This window comes from Mycteria americana, chromosome 1, assembly GCF_035582795.1.
Source record: "Mycteria americana isolate JAX WOST 10 ecotype Jacksonville Zoo and Gardens chromosome 1, USCA_MyAme_1.0, whole genome shotgun sequence".
Lineage (NCBI taxonomy): Eukaryota > Metazoa > Chordata > Aves > Ciconiiformes > Ciconiidae > Mycteria > Mycteria americana.
Window position 1 is genome coordinate 116,374,291 of NC_134365.1, and position 18,142 is coordinate 116,392,432.

General features: G+C 40.2%; 2 protein-coding genes across 7 annotated transcripts in view; one reads left to right on the top strand and one right to left on the bottom strand.

Annotated features, from left to right (window-relative positions):
* Positions 1-4,760, bottom strand: ATP5PF (ATP synthase peripheral stalk subunit F6). Of its 4 annotated transcripts, none has more exons than XM_075516965.1 (4): positions 4,634-4,760; positions 3,708-3,884; positions 2,359-2,483; positions 1-124 (listed from the first exon to the last, which is right to left on the bottom strand). In XM_075516965.1, the coding sequence occupies exons 2-4, from the start codon at positions 3,875-3,877 to the stop codon at positions 96-98; spliced, it is 324 nt and encodes a 107-aa protein (XP_075373080.1). In that variant the 5' UTR covers positions 3,878-3,884; positions 4,634-4,760; the 3' UTR covers positions 1-95. The 4 variants fall into 4 exon arrangements, with proteins under 4 accessions (XP_075373080.1, XP_075373064.1, XP_075373057.1 ...); XM_075516949.1 differs by lacking the exon at positions 4,634-4,760 and adding an exon at positions 4,395-4,533; XM_075516942.1 differs by lacking the exon at positions 4,634-4,760 and adding an exon at positions 4,358-4,481.
* Positions 4,521-18,142, top strand: part of GABPA (GA binding protein transcription factor subunit alpha) — a 27,402-nt gene continuing 13,780 nt past the window's right edge. Inside the window, exons 1-5 of one of the 3 annotated variants that reach the window (XM_075516895.1) lie at positions 4,521-4,666; positions 8,710-8,810; positions 10,411-10,555; positions 11,446-11,530; positions 15,635-15,880. In XM_075516895.1, coding sequence (XP_075373010.1) covers positions 8,734-8,810; positions 10,411-10,555; positions 11,446-11,530; positions 15,635-15,880 — 553 coding nt within the window. In that variant the 5' untranslated portion in view covers positions 4,521-4,666; positions 8,710-8,733. Of the gene's footprint in view, positions 4,667-4,783; positions 4,960-5,449; positions 5,469-8,709; positions 8,811-10,410; positions 10,556-11,445; positions 11,531-15,634; positions 15,881-18,142 lie in introns of those variants that run through there. The other 2 variants (XM_075516885.1, XM_075516904.1) reach the window with 2 other exon arrangements.

Genomic DNA, 18,142 nt, shown 5'->3' on the forward strand with positions numbered 1-18,142 from the left:
TCAAACTGAAACACTGCATTTATTAAGTTACAACCGGTGCCATGTTCAACAACTCCATTGATGTACACTGCTGTTTGGTGTACGACCTGCAGAGATCACTTTGGAGTCTCCTCAAAGTTGGGCTCTAAAGGAAGAAGGAGAGAGAGAGAGAAAAGTCGTGTTAGTCTCTTTTCATTCCAGCCTCAAACACCACAATGCATCTGTTACTCAAAGAAAACTAAACATTAAGTTGGCAAGCTAAAGCAAGCTCTTGTACACTGCAGTCTACACCACCACTTACTTTGTATCGGGGTATGATTGGATGTGGGCAGCACTAAAGAATAAACTACACTGGAGACAGGTCTTTTCCACCTTACAGGAGTTATGCATAAGGTTTAAGACAGACATGCACCTTAGTAACATTCTGCCAAAAGAGCAACACCTGGGGTAGGGGAGAAGGCAGCAGAGAAAATGAAGTCAACCAGAATGTTACTGGACACAACACTAGTATTTCCAACATAGCTCTGATATAAGAACAAGTAACCAAGCTCTCCTTTCCTCTTGATTAGTGTATTATAGCTGATTAACAGAATGGAGTGCACAATTTCAGCTCCACTCAGCAAAAGGTATTCTCCACATACCAGCACTGACGAAGGAGTTCTTGATGTCAAAGGTACAAACTCAGAAGGGTTAGGGCTTCTGACAGATGGGCTATTAATACCTGTTCTTCTTGCTACAAAGAGTCTGAGAGGTAAGGCTCAGCTCACAGTAATCTTCACTAAGACAAAAAATTAAGTTTCTACTCATCTAGCCACTTAGTGTTGAAAACTTGTTGAAATTAGATTAAGGATAGGCAACAGTGGTAAAAGAACACAGTCTCCCCTCCCCCCTGCCCTTTATTTTGTTCCTATAGTCACACAAATTTTGTTTTATTATGAAAAAAATCCTAAAGTTTAGTAGGTATTATTTCACATATTACATAGAAATAAAACTGAATATAAAGAAACCACATCCCTAAAACTGGGGGGGGGGGGGGGGGGGGGGGGGGGGGAGGAAACACCATAGATCCTACTTTACAGATGCTCTGTTTTATTTGCACCAGTAACAATGCAACATCAAATTCTTCCTTAATCCAACTGAAATACCACCAAAAGCCAAAATGGTTTTAGGTGTGTTCCTAGTCTAAATTAGAATTTCCAGTTAGCATGATCAGAATTACAAGTCACTGACTATGGTGGCTTCACCTTGGCTGGCTACCAGATGCCCACCAAGCCTCACGCTCTCTTGCTCTTCCCCTCCCCAGGAGGGCTGAGAATAGAGACAGCATTTTTCACCCTTTTTTAAATATGTTGTCACAGAGGTGCCACCAGCATCACTGACTGGCTCAGCTGTGTCCTGCAGTGGGTCCATTTTGGAGCCTGATGGAATGTGTGGACACCCTCTGGCCTCTCCTGACAGAGGCCACCCCGCAGCCCCCCACTACTAAAACCTTGCCACGTAAACCAAATACACTGTCACGTTCAAAAGATTGCTGAATCCCAGTTACCAGCTGCTTACAGCTTACGAGAAAGACAGCTTACCCCCTGCAAAACCTGACTTTAGCTAAAACTGCTTGTGAGCAATTATGACATTGAGCTGTAGTTACATAAGCAAGCAAAAGAAACAAAGAGCTATAGAAATGAGCCTGTCAGTAAAAAAAAATTAAGTTGCCTTTATGTCCTAAGGCAGACAGTCTGTGCAGTTGCTTTGCATTCTTGATAAACCAATCGTCACAAGCATTCTTCTTGTCATAATCAATCTGGGTAATTTGAAAACATGCTAACACAAACTTAGAGCAGTTAAATGGAAGTCATATCCAAATAACCAAAGAAAAAGGTTTAATATAATTTAGTCATGAAGCAATCATAAGTAACAAAGTTAAGTTCTGTGTCCATTTTCTGAAATCACCGACTTTCCAGATGAGCTTACAAAATTTACAAATTGCAGTTTGGATGACATAGACAACTGGTTTTCAAATTATAGTCTGCTGACCTCTGTGGGAGGATGAAGAAAAAAAACCAAAAACACAATAATAGGCCCTGGGCTATTTCTATTTATATTTGGGCTATTTCTTTAGGGTCCGTGAATGGTAATTAAGACAGTCTGATCTGACTGATTGTTAAGCATCAGTATAAGCAAGTCCACGTCTCTACTGGAAAAGGCAAATAATCAAAAAAAGGAGTCAGACGGAATCAGATGTGAACTGTGCAAAAGTAAGGAGATTTGCTAAGGGCATCTTACATGAAATTAATGGTCCAAATAAAAACTAAATGGTAATTAATTAAGAAAACCGGTCAGTGAACAAGTCCTTACTTGCAATTAGAAAGATTGTTAACTCACCCTCAAATTTAAATTCTGGAAACTTGGTTAGATCTCCCTCACCATACGCCCGTTTAAGTCTAGCAAGGGATTCATTCATGTCTTTCTGAAACTCGGGGCCTGCATCAACAGGCCCTCCAGCTTGCCTAAAAAACATTAAAAGTTCTGATTAACAGTTCAGTTCTGAAATTTCATGTGGAAGTTCTACATTTTCATGGCCATTTATGAATTAAAAACCTTTCTGACAACCAACTAAAGCAAACCATTTAAAATATTTCCAAATATTTTAACACCTTAGGGCCTACTTACCTTACACATAAACAAGGTTCTCAGGGTGAAGTACAGCCTTTCTACTATCAATGATGAAAATCCAAGCTACAGAGGTAGCCTTTTGAGACATAAAACTACACTGAGTATCCAGGCTTTCAGGGCTCTGAGTTTCACTTGTTCCAGGTGTGATTCCCTAACAAAATTGTGATTTGTACCTCTGCTATTTCTGAATTACTGATCTTGGTTAGTAAAGCTTAACTGTTCTTGCAAAGAGAACATATTTTGAATACTAAACAAGCAAAAAAATGAAGAAACAGGGCACCTTGCATTCATATAGATTCAGACAGGAATTTCTTGGGATACAAATATTAATGTAAATAGTTACTATTTTAATTACCAATGCTCAGTTGTACCAACACAGGTATCACTTACGATTGGTAAAGCCACCAAAAATATGCCTCATCTCCCTCCAAGTAAAATATGCCTCATCTCCCTCCAAGCACACATCTCCCTCCAGTAAAACCAAGTGGCTTATTTCCTTCCCAAGAACAAATTACACAGAATTACTATAGTTTTAGTTTCCTGTTAAGTAGTTCTTTCAAACATTACAAGAATCTAAGATTCCATCTGAATAAACTGCTTATTAACTTAAGATGTTTAATGAATCGGCCTCACAGTTCCATTAATTCTCAATTGCTTTGGGAGGCTGTTTCCATTCGGCTTCTGGAAACAAGACTGAACAATAGCCGTTTTCCACGGCCAAAAAAAAGGGGGTTGTTTTGTTTGTTTGTTTTCTATTTACAGAGCACATAGATGGGTAAAAATTAACATACTGGTATGTTCACGTAGTGTACAAAAAAGCCTTAATTGAATGCCTTGATTCCCCAAAAAGAATTACATCAGCTTTACTTTTTTTAAGGGGAAAAATTGATATTTTATGGTATGCAACAACAAGTCTTCTCACTTGTAACACTAATAATAAGTGTTGCAGGAAAGCATACCTTAAGTACTTAAGAGACCAACCGACAAAGCTAGCATTTGTCAAAATCAATGTTTTTCCCCCTTTTGCCATCAGCCTCAAAATAATTTCCTTTACTTACTTGCTCTTTGTGTTGTATTCTCTGATCTTGTCCAAGAAGAGCTTCTGAACTGGATCAAGCTCTTTTGCTTTGTTAAAGACAACAGCAGAAAGCCCTATGTTTCTGCGCAAGTGAATGGAAACAGCAGAGCGAAAAATAGAAGAAAGTCGCAGAATCTGATGGAGAATCATGATGACACTAATGTTTTAGGTTAAAAAAAAAAGCCAAAACAGAAACACAGAATTAGTTAGCTCTTTCCGCAGAGTAAATGCATAAAGAAGCAAAAAATTTAGTTCAGAGATGAGCTTTAAACTAGAAGGAACATTTAAACCAGCATGCAACCTGGGGTGAAAACTCAAGCAGCCAGGGAACCCGCAGAGCACCAGGCCGCCCAGCGCGCTGCTACACGTCCCGTTCGGCTGCGCACCGCCACCGAGACAAACAGGGAATTTCAGGTTTTGTCTTGTTTCAAGGCAAAGTAACAATTTTAACCCAGCCAAAGCCAGCAGCAGCATCGACCGCCGGCCTACCGCTCCCCCCCGTCTCTCTCCACCTCACCCGCCCCGGGAAGGCCCCCCCACAGGCGGCGGGGCCGGGAGGCGCCGTTAGCCCCAGGGCCCGATGCCCCAAGCGCAAACCGACAGAGGAAGAGCCGCCCTCTCAGCACTCACCGGCGCCGCGGGGCCGCCCCGGCCCAGCTCCAGTCACCTTGGGAGAGTCGCCGCCGCCGCCGCCGCACGGCTCCGCCCCGCCCCGCCTCCCCGCGCAATGCACGCCGGGAAGCCGCCCAGTCCGCGCGGCCCGGTGCCGCCACAGTGCTGAGCCCCGCGGCCGCGCACACGGGGCCCCCGGGGCAGCGGCGCCCGCCTCACCGCACCGCACCGCACGGCCCCACTCAGCTACCAAGCGCGGGGGGAAAGGGAGCACGGAAAAAGCCCACGACCAACCGTTACCGCCGGAAGTAGGCGATACGCTTCCGGGTGAGGGGAAACGCTTCGGCGCGACAGGCGGCACCAGCCCCGCCCCCCGCCCGCGGATTGGCGGCGCGCGGGGGCCGCCGGGAGCTGTAGTTCCCGCCCCTGCGCGGGGGGTGGCGGTGTGGCGCGCCCTCCCCGCCCGGGCCCGCGCTGGGCCGCGCCGCCCAATCCCGAGCGCGCGACGGCCTCCTCAGGGCGGCGGCGGCGGGACCCGCTGGAGCTGCGAGGGCCGCGGCCGGCGGGAGGTGTCTTGCGGCCGCTCCGCTCGGGGCCGGGGCGGCGGACGGCGGTGGCGGGTGAGCGCGGCGCGGCGCGGCCTGGCGGCCCGGCCCGTGTTTTGTTTCCGTTTCTCCCTGGCGCCGCGAGTCTCATTTCCGTTTCGGGTTCAAACAACGACGAGGCGCCGCGGGGAGGAGGAGGGGGGGAAGCGGGCGGGGTGGCGGGGGGAGAACCGGGGCCTGCGGGGAGGAGCGGCCTCGCTCGGCCGCGGGCCCGCGCCGGCCTGGCTGCGGCGTCGCCTGCCCGCCCGCCGCGAGAGGGCCCGTGGCGGCGGCCCCGCGGCCGGAGGAGCCGGTTGGGGCGCCCCGTCCCGAGGGGCCTCGGCGCCTCCGGGTCAGGTCGCCGCCCGCCGGCCACCCAGCCAGCGGGAAATGGAGCCGGCGGCCGCCGGCTGCGGCGGGGCGCGGGGAAGGGCCCCTCGGGCAGCGCGGCGGAGCTGGCGCGGCGGAGGCGGGAGGAGGGTGAAGTCCTCCCGCCGCAGGTCCTGCGGTCGCTGCTGGGGGCGAGTCAGGCAGCCCGGACCGAGGTCCGTGCGTCCTCTCTGGGGCGTAAAAACTTATTTCCGCTTGTAAAAACTTATTTTGGGTGAAAACGTACGAGGGTAATTGGCATCTTGCTGTGTTTGCTTCCTGGTGTTCGGCCAGGTACTGCTGCACAACCACTGCTTCCAGTTCGGACTTATTTTCTGACTTCTGGCTGTTGATAAGGCAGGAAAATACTTGAAATCTGGCATGGCTCCACCCCGTTTAGTGGTCCACCGTCTTTGTCTTAAATCCCAGCTGGCTGATAACTTGCAAAAGCTGATCTGTAAAGGATAGGTTGTCTGTTTGTGTTGGTATTTACCAATTCGAATGATAAGAGGGATGGGTAGTGCCAAGTGATCCACGAACAACTGAACGACCAGAGCATCTCGGGAGCACAAATATCTCCAGTGATTGGGTTTCAGTATCACTTGATAATGCATATGGGCTCCAGTAGTTGCCCCCACTTCACAATTGCCTGGTAGGGTAACAAACGCTGATTCTAGTAATAGAGTTTGTGTCCCCGTTATGATGGATGGGCTTGTTACTTGCATAATTCCTTGTGTTCCAGGGAAAAGGAAAGATAGATCTTTACAGAGCAATGGGGTTTCTCCCCTGACTGCAAATGCCAAACTGTAAAAGATACTGGCGTAGCACTGGGCTGTTGTGCAGGGGAAAAAAAGGCTCTGTTAACAGGTGCCATGTCTTACATTAGTGGATGTCGGTGTTGGGCATTTTGGTCAGATTTGTTCTAGGATATTGGGTAGGTCTTAAGGTTTTTTAGGTTGAAGGAAGAATAAAAACAAACAGAAATCGGAAGGCTGTAACTTCCACAAATCAAACAGTTTTATATGTTCCTCCAAACAAATGCTGCTGTTGTGGTATTCGTACCACATCGACCCTTCTAGCAAACCAGGCTGTTTGAGTTCTCTTGTTTCTCAGTAGCCTTCAGGGAAGGCTCAGGAAGCTTAGTCCCGTCTGAACCTATGCACACTTTCAGTCTCTGCATCATCCTGTAGTAACAAATTTTGCTAGACTTCATGTGAAATGTTTATATCATCAGGAGTCTCTCTATTCTAGCATAGGAAGGAGTGAATAATTTTCCCCATTAAGTTTCTCTGACTGTTAATGACTTTACATGTTTTCATAATGTTATTCTTCCTCTTTCCACTCGTCATCTCCCTTTCTTGCATCTGTGCTTGATGGAACCATCTTTCTTCCTCTTTCTGTACTTGCTGTCTGTGCCTATCCTCCCCTCTCCTACCTCCCCAGGGTAACCAGAAATGTAGTAGAGCCTGCGAGATGCAACTGCAAACTGCCTTTGAAGAGTGAGTGAACAGTTACTAGTCCAGCTGCCAATTTGGAGTCAATCCATAAGGACTTCAGAATGTCTTGCCTAATTCTATACAGTTACTGTACTGTTACAATATTTACTCACTGTGCATCACTTTGCTTTTACCAATATTGAATATTTTCTGCTAGAAATCATTCAAGATGGTGAGTTCTTTCTGCAGGTCTGCACAGTTTTCTGAATAACTAACTTACGAATATGTCAAGGAAAAGAAATCCTAACCTAACCCCTTTTGTGACCTTACTGGTAAACTCCCTTCCTCACAAAAAAAAATGATAATTTATTCTTGTTGTTTTGGGTTTGTAATCTGATTGCTAATATAGGAAATAATTTCCCCCTTTTTTATGGTATCAGCTAGCTTCTTTAGGAGTTTTCAGTAAGGGACTTTGCTCAAACCTTGATTTCAAAATTCTTTTAACAGTCAACCAGATCACCTGTAACCATGCAGGTGTCAGTTCTTTCAGATATTTAACTAAGCTTGTCTGCATTCCTCAGAAGGGGTGTTTCATTCTTCCCCATTTATCATGAAGATGATGTACAAGATTAAGTGATATGGAAATGGGACTCCCAGGACTCTGTTCAGTGGACCCTACCCTGGCAGTTAGGGGATTTTTACAGAGCCAGATCTGTGAGTAGAACAGATTGGGATTTTGCTTCTAGTGGTGAGATATTAATGAGGTGCTGTTTACTTCCTGTCTAGTCCTAGTAGCTTCTTACAGATTGATATCACATACAGCACTTGATTTCTTCAAAAGTAATTTTACATAATAGTTTTTGAAGGAGATGATGAGTAGTTTGAATTTCTTTAAACCTTTTCTGTAGCAACCGTACAACTTAGTTGATTACTATTCCTTTTGAGAAGTTTTAAAGTTTAATAAGTTCCCTTGTTGTCTTTAATAAATTCTCTTACTTACAGTTGTGTTTGGGATAGAGAAGTCCCTGGAAAAGAATAATTCCAGGATGGAAACCTTGCTAATCTCTTCTGTTGTGGATATTTAAATAGTAGCATGTTTTGCTTTTTCTACGGTGATTTTTTCCCTCTGTACTCCTTCCTACTCCTTTTCCTATGAGTTGGTAGTGTTATTTATTGTAAACTGTTAATATAATTTGGCCCAGTTCTTTATCAAATGTATTTCATTCTTATGATGTATGGGATGGTTAGTGAAACATGATATACAAACTATGTCTTTACAGACCAAAGGCTGTAATTCTTTCTTTCCCCCTTACACGGGGTGAAAATCTCTGTGATGATATTCTCATTGACACTGTAATAGCTTTCCTTTTAATTGCTAACATATACTGCATTAGTTTGGGACTTAACAAGATGCATTCATTATGCACATATCATCAAGTGATCGCTCGTGAGAGGGATGGGTGGAAAGATGGGACAGTCAATAAGCACTTTATTGTTGAGTTTATTTGCCTGTGAGGAAATCACGGAACTTCTGTCTAGCTTCCTGTTGGAGCATTTTATGTAAAATTCTGCTTAAACTTATAAGCAGCATCTTTCAGCCTTGCTAGGTAGGTAGTATGTAGCTGAATCTAGACAGCAAAATACACGTAAGTGTCACAGAATTTTCAGAAGGTCTTTGCAATCAGCCACTGAAAGCTGTAGCTGGCCCATAACAAAAATGTTCAGTAAATTTGGATGCCTCCAAGAAAATCAGCCTTTGGGCTCTGTTCTGATGTCCATTTATAGTCCTGGATTTGCCCCTAGAACGTTTGTTTGAGGAACAGGTATTGTCATCTATTTTGTGAAATCTGTATTAGCTTTTGGCTTTATTTTTTAGCTGAATTCTTGTCTTGAAAAAGCTATCCTGGTATTTGGTTTAAAAGACGTTTGATAGGATACAACCCATCATCTACTTACAAAAAAAATTCTTTTCTGTTCATAGCTCTGTTCTTAAGATATTTTAGCCATGACTAAGAGAGAGGCAGAGGAGCTGATAGAAATAGAAATTGATGGAACTGAGAAACAGGAATGCACTGAAGAAAGGTATGTACTGTCTTTGCTTTTTGGGGTCCTTAGACTGTAATTCATTTATTTATTTGTTTGTTTTCTTTAATTGGTTTCAGATTTGTGGCTGCACACACTAAGTTTGGTTATTCAGATTTATTATTGGGTATTGTGTAATGCTTCAGAGATGGTCATGGTTATGAAATAAGTACAAGTGTTTTCTAGCTAGGCAAAAGAAGTAACTTTAAACTGGCAGAAGTAACTGGCTCAGTATGATCTCCATAATCCTGCTGTTGATTGTTTCCACGTTTTTTCAACTTTCTTGCTGGATACAAAGTTCTTGGTTTTGCTTGTGTTCTCTTCAGTTTCTTTGTTTCTTATCTAATTAAATGGTGGTTTTCTTGAAGCAGAACTGCAGCCACTATAGGAAATCAGTATAGTGCTATCATGTCCTTCAATCTTAATTGCTTAAATCCCAAACTGTTTTGTTTATCTCTTGCTACGTTCTTATCTGTAGGAATATGTCGATATGTATATGCTGCAAACCTTTCAGCTTCAGTGTATTCTTCTGTAATTGAGATGAACCTTTCAGTTTCTCCAGTCCAGTGCTTTACTGTTATACAGGGTCATTTGTTTTTAACAGAGCAGAAATGATGTTCTGTATCTATTGACTATATTGTTAGGGCTGTTGAAATCATAGATACTGAAGTCTGATATCCTTTGACTTAATTACCTCAACCTGTTTTTTTTCTTCCTAATGCGTCCCTCCTAACTTTTACAACTGTTTTTGAAAGCACAAAGATGCAGTTAATGTGTTGGATAGAAATAGCTGAGGCTGGTAGGTGACCTGCTCTTTAAGAACCTGTTTTGGAGAATGGATTCAAAACAACTTACTAGTTTCTTCTTATTCTGAGCTCCTTCTATATTTTTACTACTTACAAACTGGCTATGTCTGTATATTTTCTGATTTCCTTCTGTGTAAATGTAGAGAGACCAACAGTCTAAGGTCGTTGTTAAGACACGAGTCCCATAACACTGATGTTTCTGAATGCTTATGCCAATACTGTCATCATTTTAGTGCAGGACAACCATGACACGTGACTAATGTTTCCTTCAAGGCTCTATGTTGCTGTAGTTCCTCCTGGTTGTCTCTTGTATGCATTAAGCACATCCTTGTGCTGACTGGTGAAAAGACATGGACAATTACTCTGTGTGAGAGAGGACTTTTTTGCCTTCTTTTTCCCCTATCTGTTAAGTTTCTGTATTTGCTTTTAACTTGAATATCTTTTAAATACAGTCTTGGCAAGGCAAATAGAATTAGTTTACTCTACGTGCAAGTTAATAATGTTTAATATACTAATCATTACTTAATCTCTTGAAAACAGTCATCTGAAAATAATCTTGGTATTTAACCTAGCTTTTTAATGGTGACAGGGTAAAAGGAAGAGTTACACAACTGTAAAATCAATGGGACCCAATTTAGTAATTTACTCTCTATTCAAGCTAAGAGTTTTTCTGCACGGTATTAAGATTTCAGTACTACCTTTTATGTAGTTTACTCTAACTTTTTTTTAAGTTTTCCTATACCTACTGTATTAACATGTAGGTAATGATTTGTTGTATTAATTTGGTATTTAAGCATCGTTGAGCAAACCTACACCACAGCAGAATTTGTGAGTCAAGCTATTGACATCAATGAACCAATTGGAAATCTTAAGAAGTTGCTGGAACCCCGACTGCAGTGTTCCTTGGATGCACATGAAATTTGCCTGCAAGATATCCAGGTAAATTGAAAGGCTATGAAAGATTTAACCTCTTATGGAGAAGCGTTTTAGATACTTCGTCCCTTTCTTCCATTGTTTGTGGAATTCATGCTTCATTTGGTATATTAATTACAATTAAGAGTTTAATTTTATGTCAGGTTCATTATCATCAGACCATTTAATATGTACGCACTAATACAGTGTGAATAAAATCAAAATACTTTTGGGGTTCCTGGGGTGAGGATAAGAAAGCAAAAAATTACCACCTTGCAAGTGAAAGAAGAATGAGGGCAACAACACTACTATGTTCTTTTGAGGTAGCCCACGTCATTTGTTGCTGCCTGAAATTCTGTGAGTCTAATCTTGTTTTGAATCTGAATAAAGCGAGGTTTTTATACTGTTCAGGGGCATAGATAGCAAAACATTACTCAAGAAATTCCCCCCCACACACACACACTATTTTTACAGGCATCACCACATGTTAGACAGTATAACTGTTTCGCATTGTGTTTAGTTGCATGTTTTATTTGTAGTTATAATCAGACATCTGTGGCTTCTCCAGAAACAGGGAGAATACTGCTTTAAATACAAGAATTTTTATGAAGGTGTTAAAAACTGAGAAAAGGAAGTGTAGATATTTTTCACAAAGTGAAGGTACTTCCAGGTATTGCATTGCTTTTTTTAGGTTAAAAAATGCCCCTGTAAGTGAACCTACCTTAAACAGAACAGAGTGACATGTTTCAAATTCCGATCAAATTCTTTCTGTCATGTACTAGGTCTACATAGTACTAAAAATATTGGCATGCTTCTTCAGAAAATTTGCTGCAGACACTGTTTCTAAAGATTAAAGGAGAATAAGTTTCTTATAACTGTGAGACTAATACTTTTTTTTCTTTCTTTCTTTTATCAAGCTGGACCCAGATCGAAGCCTTTTTGATCAAGGAGTAAAAACAGATGGAACAGTGCAACTCAGTGTGCAAGTAATATCTAGGCAAGGTAAGCAGTTAAGTTTGTCTGTTGTACAGACAAATTAATATTGTAGGAGTGCTTGTGAGCAAACCTAATCTCCTACTATTTCTAGCTGTAAAATTGAGAAAATCACTGAATGGCCACGTAGCTTCAGAATGTCCCTTTCATTGTGTACTGTGGTTATAAGTAGTAGTAATTAAAGTAAATGTCATAGATTGATGCTATTTGAAATTTTTATTTTATAATAACGTCATATCAATTTCTAAGTTAAAAAAAAAAACCAAAACAAAACAAAAACAAAAAAAAACCCTCAAACAAGCAAACCCGAAAAAACCCAAACAAACCTGGGTCAAATAGTAACAGTTACAGTATGAGGCTTTCATTAAGGGTGGGTAGTTACTCATACACCATCTGTAAGTTACTTCTTACACCATCTGCATATTTTTCTTGTATGGATGAGGTATTGAAAGATTCTCAGTTTACTTATTTTTATTTTTTCCCAACTTGTATAATATACAGAATTCAGCTAGCAGTAATTAGTGATGCTCATCCTTGTGATGGATTGGGCTCTCTTATTTCTTAAGAGAAAAGCTGTTAATGTCAGTTCAAGTGTTCTATCAAATTTTGATTGGCCATCTGTAAATTCAAAGGAATAAACACCAGCTGAAATACAGTCCATTGTAGTTCTTTTATAGCATTTCATACAAAGATATCTTAATATAAGTTACAGCAGATAAAATATCAGTCCTGTTTATTCTTTTTACTAGAAAGACCATTCTGTTACTCCCCCTTGCCTTAACTCCTTTCTTCTGGTTTGAAGAATGGAGATGTGTATGGTTTTCCTGCTATTGTGAGAACAGCAATTTTGAGTGCAGCCCTGTTCTGTACTGCTCTGAACTAAGCCACTTGCAAGTCTGTGGAGATCTGAGTAACTACGTTGCATCGTATGTCAAAGAATTTGAAAAAAGCTTTAATTTTGAAGACCTCCATAGCAAATATTTTTGGTCTTTTTTTTTTTTTTTTTTTTTCAATCCAGACACAAGTTATTTCTGATCAAGGCTTTCTCCTGCCTGTCTGACTATAGATAGTATCAGATTAACATTTTGCCATCCTTAAGCTGTTTTTGACATATGATAAAATGGATTCTGACCCTATCTTTAATTGCTTGCCTTTTTTTTTTTGAAAGAAAAGAAACAGGTGGGGAGAGGGAAGATAAACTTTTCAGGTTGTAAATTTGAGTGCTCGGTGTGTGACATAGATTGAAATCTTTTTTGGGAAAACTTCAGAGGTGGAAAATCTGGCTGGCAGTCTGTCACCTGAAGGAATCTTTTCTTGCTTTTTCTACTTCCTTAATCAACAGAGTAGAGGCAAGCTTGAATGGAAGTACTTGCTACACTTTTTTCAGAGTAACTGTGGGAGACGGATACTAGATTGAAAGGGCTAGAATGAGAGCAGCAATCTCTGACAGTCATTGGTTTGAGCATTAGGAGGAGAGAGACCTGTATTATGGAGGTGGACAATGTAGTTTTGCTTTCTATTTCTTGTTGTTTGAAAAGTATATGAACAGGTAGTCCAGTGAACCTGACATTCAAGTCATTCAAATGAGTCAAGGCTGTGTTTGTGCATGAAAGTGTCTGTAGCTGCTGTTTGTGTCGAGCTCAGTTCTGTCTGTTATGCACACCCAAAGCACACCTGCAAGATTAACATTTTCCTAAATGGATGCTGTTCCCACCTACTTTTTAAACACTTGACTGACATAAGAGGTTAGTGTCTAGCTGCTTTGAGAATTTCTGAGCATGCATATGTAGCTGTACTATAGATACACAGATTTTGGGACTAAGTGGTAGTTAAGCACAAAAGGTTCTTTGGCATTAGGTAGCTGAAGTCTGAGTCCTATTTTAAGTGTGTAACTCCTCATATGACTGTGGTTTCTAAACTGTTTTTTGCAATAACTAGGCTTTTATTATTTTTAGTCTGTAAAGGAATGATTCATAAGTGTAATGAAACATACTGATTTAGATTAAAGGTGCAGTTTGACTAATGTCTTGTCTCTGGCTGTGGTTAATACTAGATGTTTCAAGGAGAAAAAAAAAAACAAAAACAGGTTGCCTGTAGGTCAGTCTTAACCCTAGTATATTCTCTAGCTTCAGACAATTAGCAGTGAAGGGGCTTGTACTGGCAACATCTGGATATGTCTTGATAGCTAATGTCCTTGAATTTTTGTGCTTTTGTACCAGTTTGTACTTCTGGGGTGCGTGACATTGTCACATTGTGTTCCACAACTTACTTGCTGTCCAAGGAAGACTGGACATCTGGCTTTTTTATGCAGTAGGTAGAGATGTGAGAAGAGATATTAGACAAACCCAGTGAATTAATGTTGATCTAACGTTGCAGTAGGTTAGGTGGCAGACTATTACTTCACAACATTTTTACGTAGAGGCTGATTCCTCTACAGAGACTCATCACTTTGATCTCCATGTTTGCATTATGGATAAAGCAGTAGATTCACAGTTCTTTTGACATGTAGTTATTTGACAGACAGTGAATTATTTTGTTGAGCAATAGCAAACTGTTTCTCTCTAGAAGCTTTTTTCTTTACTTTTGTTTTTGAAGATAGTATCTTCAAAAAAAATAGAAACTTAACCCTTAGTGTTTTCCCTTACCCATTTCTATCTAACTTTAAAACAAGTCTGTGCTGCGCGTGTCAATCTTAGGTGGCCTAGATAAAACACTTACTCTCCTAAGTAAGCTACTTGTTTGCTTTTTCTACGTTTGCTTCTTCATCTAATCAACCACTTACTGGTTGTCTACATCTATTTTCACTTCCTTAATTTCATATTGCTGCATGTTGTATGGTCTTTGTAGTGTTCCCTTTCTAATATTTTTCTCAAGCTGAATTCCTATTAAACTCTGGAGAAATACTTGTCTGAAAAAGACTTGGTTTGTTCTTACTTGTACTACAGGTACGTATTCCATTTGTTTTCCCTTATAAACTGTGAATGGATTGTGGTTTTAGCTTTTAAGACTGTCACCGACAGAACCTACCATTTCACACTGAGCTTTAATACAGATTAGATGGGAGGAACACAAAGTAATACCTTACAGCACAAGATACTGAAGTTATTCTGGCCATGTGATGTTCTGTGAATCCTACTTTCAACTGCCTAACCCTAGTCAAGGTTTTCCAAGTCATAATAAAATGGAATTTTACAGATTTTTTTTTTTTTCTAATGTGCAAATATGTTTGATAAAAATCTCTTGAAGAAGTGTTGTTGTTAGTTGTTATTATAATAGAAATTATGTGTCACAAAAATTGAAAGAATTTTTTTCTGTTTAGCTTATTATAATAACAAGAAAAGTCTTCTATACAGTGTCAGAAATTTGGTGAGGCACCAGTTAGACTAAATACCTTCTCAGAAGATGAGAAGGTATCTCAGAGAAGGTGGTGATACAAAGCATTAGTAGCATTAGTGAATGTGTTCTTTATTGCTGCTGAATAGATACAGACATCTCTTCCAAGTCCATGGTCTAATATCTTAAATGACAGACATAAAACCAAAACATGACTCGCTGATGAAGCTTAAAACATGAAGAATTTTCTAGTTTTCTTTTAACTTGCTGTTGAACACAGTGCCTCTTCCAGGGTACTGAAAGAAAATGTTAACTCCTGTGTGTAGACCCCAGAGATATCGGGGAAATATTGTAAAGGCTGAAAGAAAAGCATCTTGGTTGGAGGAAAGAGGTGGATGCTTGTTCTGTTTTTTTAGGGTTTGCTTTTTTTTTTTTCTTCAGTTTGGTATATTTCTTACAGACCAGAATACTTGTTCTTTATGCCCACATGCTGAACATTCTGTTCAAGATATGTGACATGGATCACCTAAATAGAACAGGAAGCTGTTATACTGGAGGAGGAAAGAGGGACAGCTTTGTATTTACCTTACTAAAGTATATAGTGTATAATAGGCTATGTCATTCTAATTTAGGACACTTGCAGAAATTTTATGATGCTTTTGTGTCATGCTTCTTTCCTAAGTATACTAACACCTATTAATCAGAAGGCTTTAAAACAACTTTTTTTGTCATATTTGCATTGCTATCTTCAAGTTTTGTGTTTGTTCTTTCTATACCTAGGGATAGAGCCCAAGTTAAACATCCTTGAAATTGTGAAGCCTGTGGAGACTGTGGAGGTAGTGATTGATCCAGATGCTCATCATGCAGAGGCTGAAGCTCACCTTGTTGAGGAAGCTCAAGTGATAACCTTGGATGGAACAAAACATATTACAACAATTTCAGATGAAACCTCTGAACAAGTGACACGATGGGCTGCAGCATTGGAAGGCTACCGAAAGGAGCAGGAGCGCCTTGGAATACCCTATGGTAATAATACATGACTCTGTGTGTGTGTGTGTGTGTGTGTGTGTGTGTGCACGCGTGCATTCAGGTAGGGGCTGGGTTCTTTTGTTTGTTTGGGGGATTGGTGTTTTTTTCATTAATTATATAACCAAAATTAATTATCATTTAAGTGCTCCAATACCTCAAAGAAGGCTTCTTGTGGTATGGGTAAGTACAATGTAAATATCTGCGTAAGAGAAGTCTAAAGAGAAATAGAATCAATGCTTGTAATAGCTTTATTAAAATAGTGCTTTTTGCTCCATAACCTTCTTGTCATTGTAGTTTTTAGAAAGCAGTGTTCTTCTCCCCCTCCCCCCCCTTAAAAATGTGAATGTTAATGATAAAGCTTTTTCATGTGTGTCTGAATTTGAACTAGACTCAGTACTTGGTGGGGGTTGCCTCTAAAGATACTGAAACAAATTGGTCATAGATTGTAGGATGCTAAGCATGGTGTTAAATCAGATTTTGCATGGAAAGCCACACTTGACTTCAACATACTGGAAAAAGATGGTTCAGAACGAATATAAGTATTCTGGTAGATCATAATTTCTTTTGAATTAATGTTGTTACTTAGTAGGCTGCTAATTTAGTGTTAGCTTAGAAAAAGCATCTCTGAATGCCTGCTTAGGATTGAACTGAAACTGTGGGTTTTAGACCTCCATCACGTTCAGGAGATTATCCAGCTGAGTTGCTTGTTGTGACTTGCAGAAATGTACTGTCAAGGCATATTAAGCACATGGAGCTGTAGTATCTAAGCAGACCTGCAAAACTGGAATATATTTGGCAAGTGGGATACTCAGAAGTGTTTAAGAATTCCAGTGAAGTCACAGGTCTTTGCAGGACATGTAGCTTGCCAATATTTTGAACGTATTTTTGATAACTAAAGCAATGACTTTTTCATGCCTTTTTGTTGTTCTCGTTGGCAAGCACATCCAAAATAGTTTTCATCGTGCTATGTCGCTTGATAATCAGGGATTTGATGCAGAATGTTTGAGAAGAAATGTGAGGCGTTATCAGGAGCAGACTGATATTTTTTACCATGCTCTCCCATTAATATAAGAAGAAAATTACTTAAAACCATGTTGTCGTTATGTTGAATAATGTTGTTAATAAACTTTAATAATGTTGCTGTGTTAAGAAAACCCTATAACCTACAACTGTGACTTTAAAAGTTTAATGTCTTTTGTGTCATGGGTGTGCAGATTTTCCAGAAAAATCATACTAGTTCGTTATGGCAGAGATCTCTGTATTAAGAATAATAGTGTTCTCTTGATATCAGAAAAATGTGCTAAACTGCCTTCCTAGAAAGAATAAAATTTTAAATGTTATCTTGAGTTGACGTTGCAGGGACTTGGGTTCAGATAAGACACCACTAAGTTCTACATTATGACACAGTCAGAAGTTTCTGAGAATGAAGAATGTTCTTAAGGTTCTTATGTAGTCCCCTAAAAAAGCTTTTTTTTTTTTCCAACATTTGTAAAGATACATCTTAAAAAACAGAAAAAGAGGCCAGTTTCCTTCAAAGAGTTGTGAGGCTTGGTTCTGTGTAGTTCTCTGAAATTATTCATCTGAAATTATTCCTTGAATTTTTTCAAAAGACGGGGTATGCTGCTATTAAAAGTCAAGTCCAGTCAGTAAATAATCATCATCCAGAAAGGTAGTGGTTCAGTATCTTAATCCTTACATCCTTACAGGTTTCTCTGTTTTGCTGCAAATGGAAAAGTAGCTTTTGGCAAGTCTTTAAAATGTTGTGGTTTTCCCTTTGTGTTGTTTTGGTGGGTTTTACTAGAGATTACAAATTCTTAGCTGTTAAAGGTGTTTCTGCTAATAGAATTCAAAAATTTGGTACCATTGCAAAGGTCCCTAGGAATAAGGAAAATATTAATTGGTATGAGAAATAAAGCCAGAAAAGGGAGCAGCAGAAAGCCTGGAAACCATGGAACTGGTTAGAGAAAGTAATGATATATATTACCTTGCAGATTATGTTCTGTCAATGATAACAAATTAGCAGCTTTTTAATGAAAATTCTCTGCTGATAACGTTTTGAAGACCAAAACCTTTTTGGTGTGGCTTTTCCCCAGAGGATTACATTGCATGGTTTTGGGTAGTATCAGTGAAAAATGATGCAATGTCACTCTCCTTTATTGAGCAAAATGGAACTTGTGGCTCCTAGATAATGTTTATAGACTTAGAAAGCTTTGCTTTCTTTAATTCTTAAAATAAAAACTTGTCAAGGTGACATCTGTT

Excerpts from the sequence above, each read along its gene's own strand:
- ATP5PF (XM_075516965.1), bottom strand. The coding sequence starts at position 3,877 with ATGATTCTCCATCAGATTCTGCGACTTTCTTCTATTTTTCGCTCTGCT. Across the intron at positions 2,484-3,707 it reads GAATACAACACAAAGAGCAA|GCAAGCTGGAGGGCCTGTTG; the intron begins GTAAGTAAAGGA and ends AATGTTTTTTAG. Across the intron at positions 125-2,358 it reads TCCAGAATTTAAATTTGAGG|AGCCCAACTTTGAGGAGACT; the intron begins GTGAGTTAACAA and ends TTCTTCCTTTAG.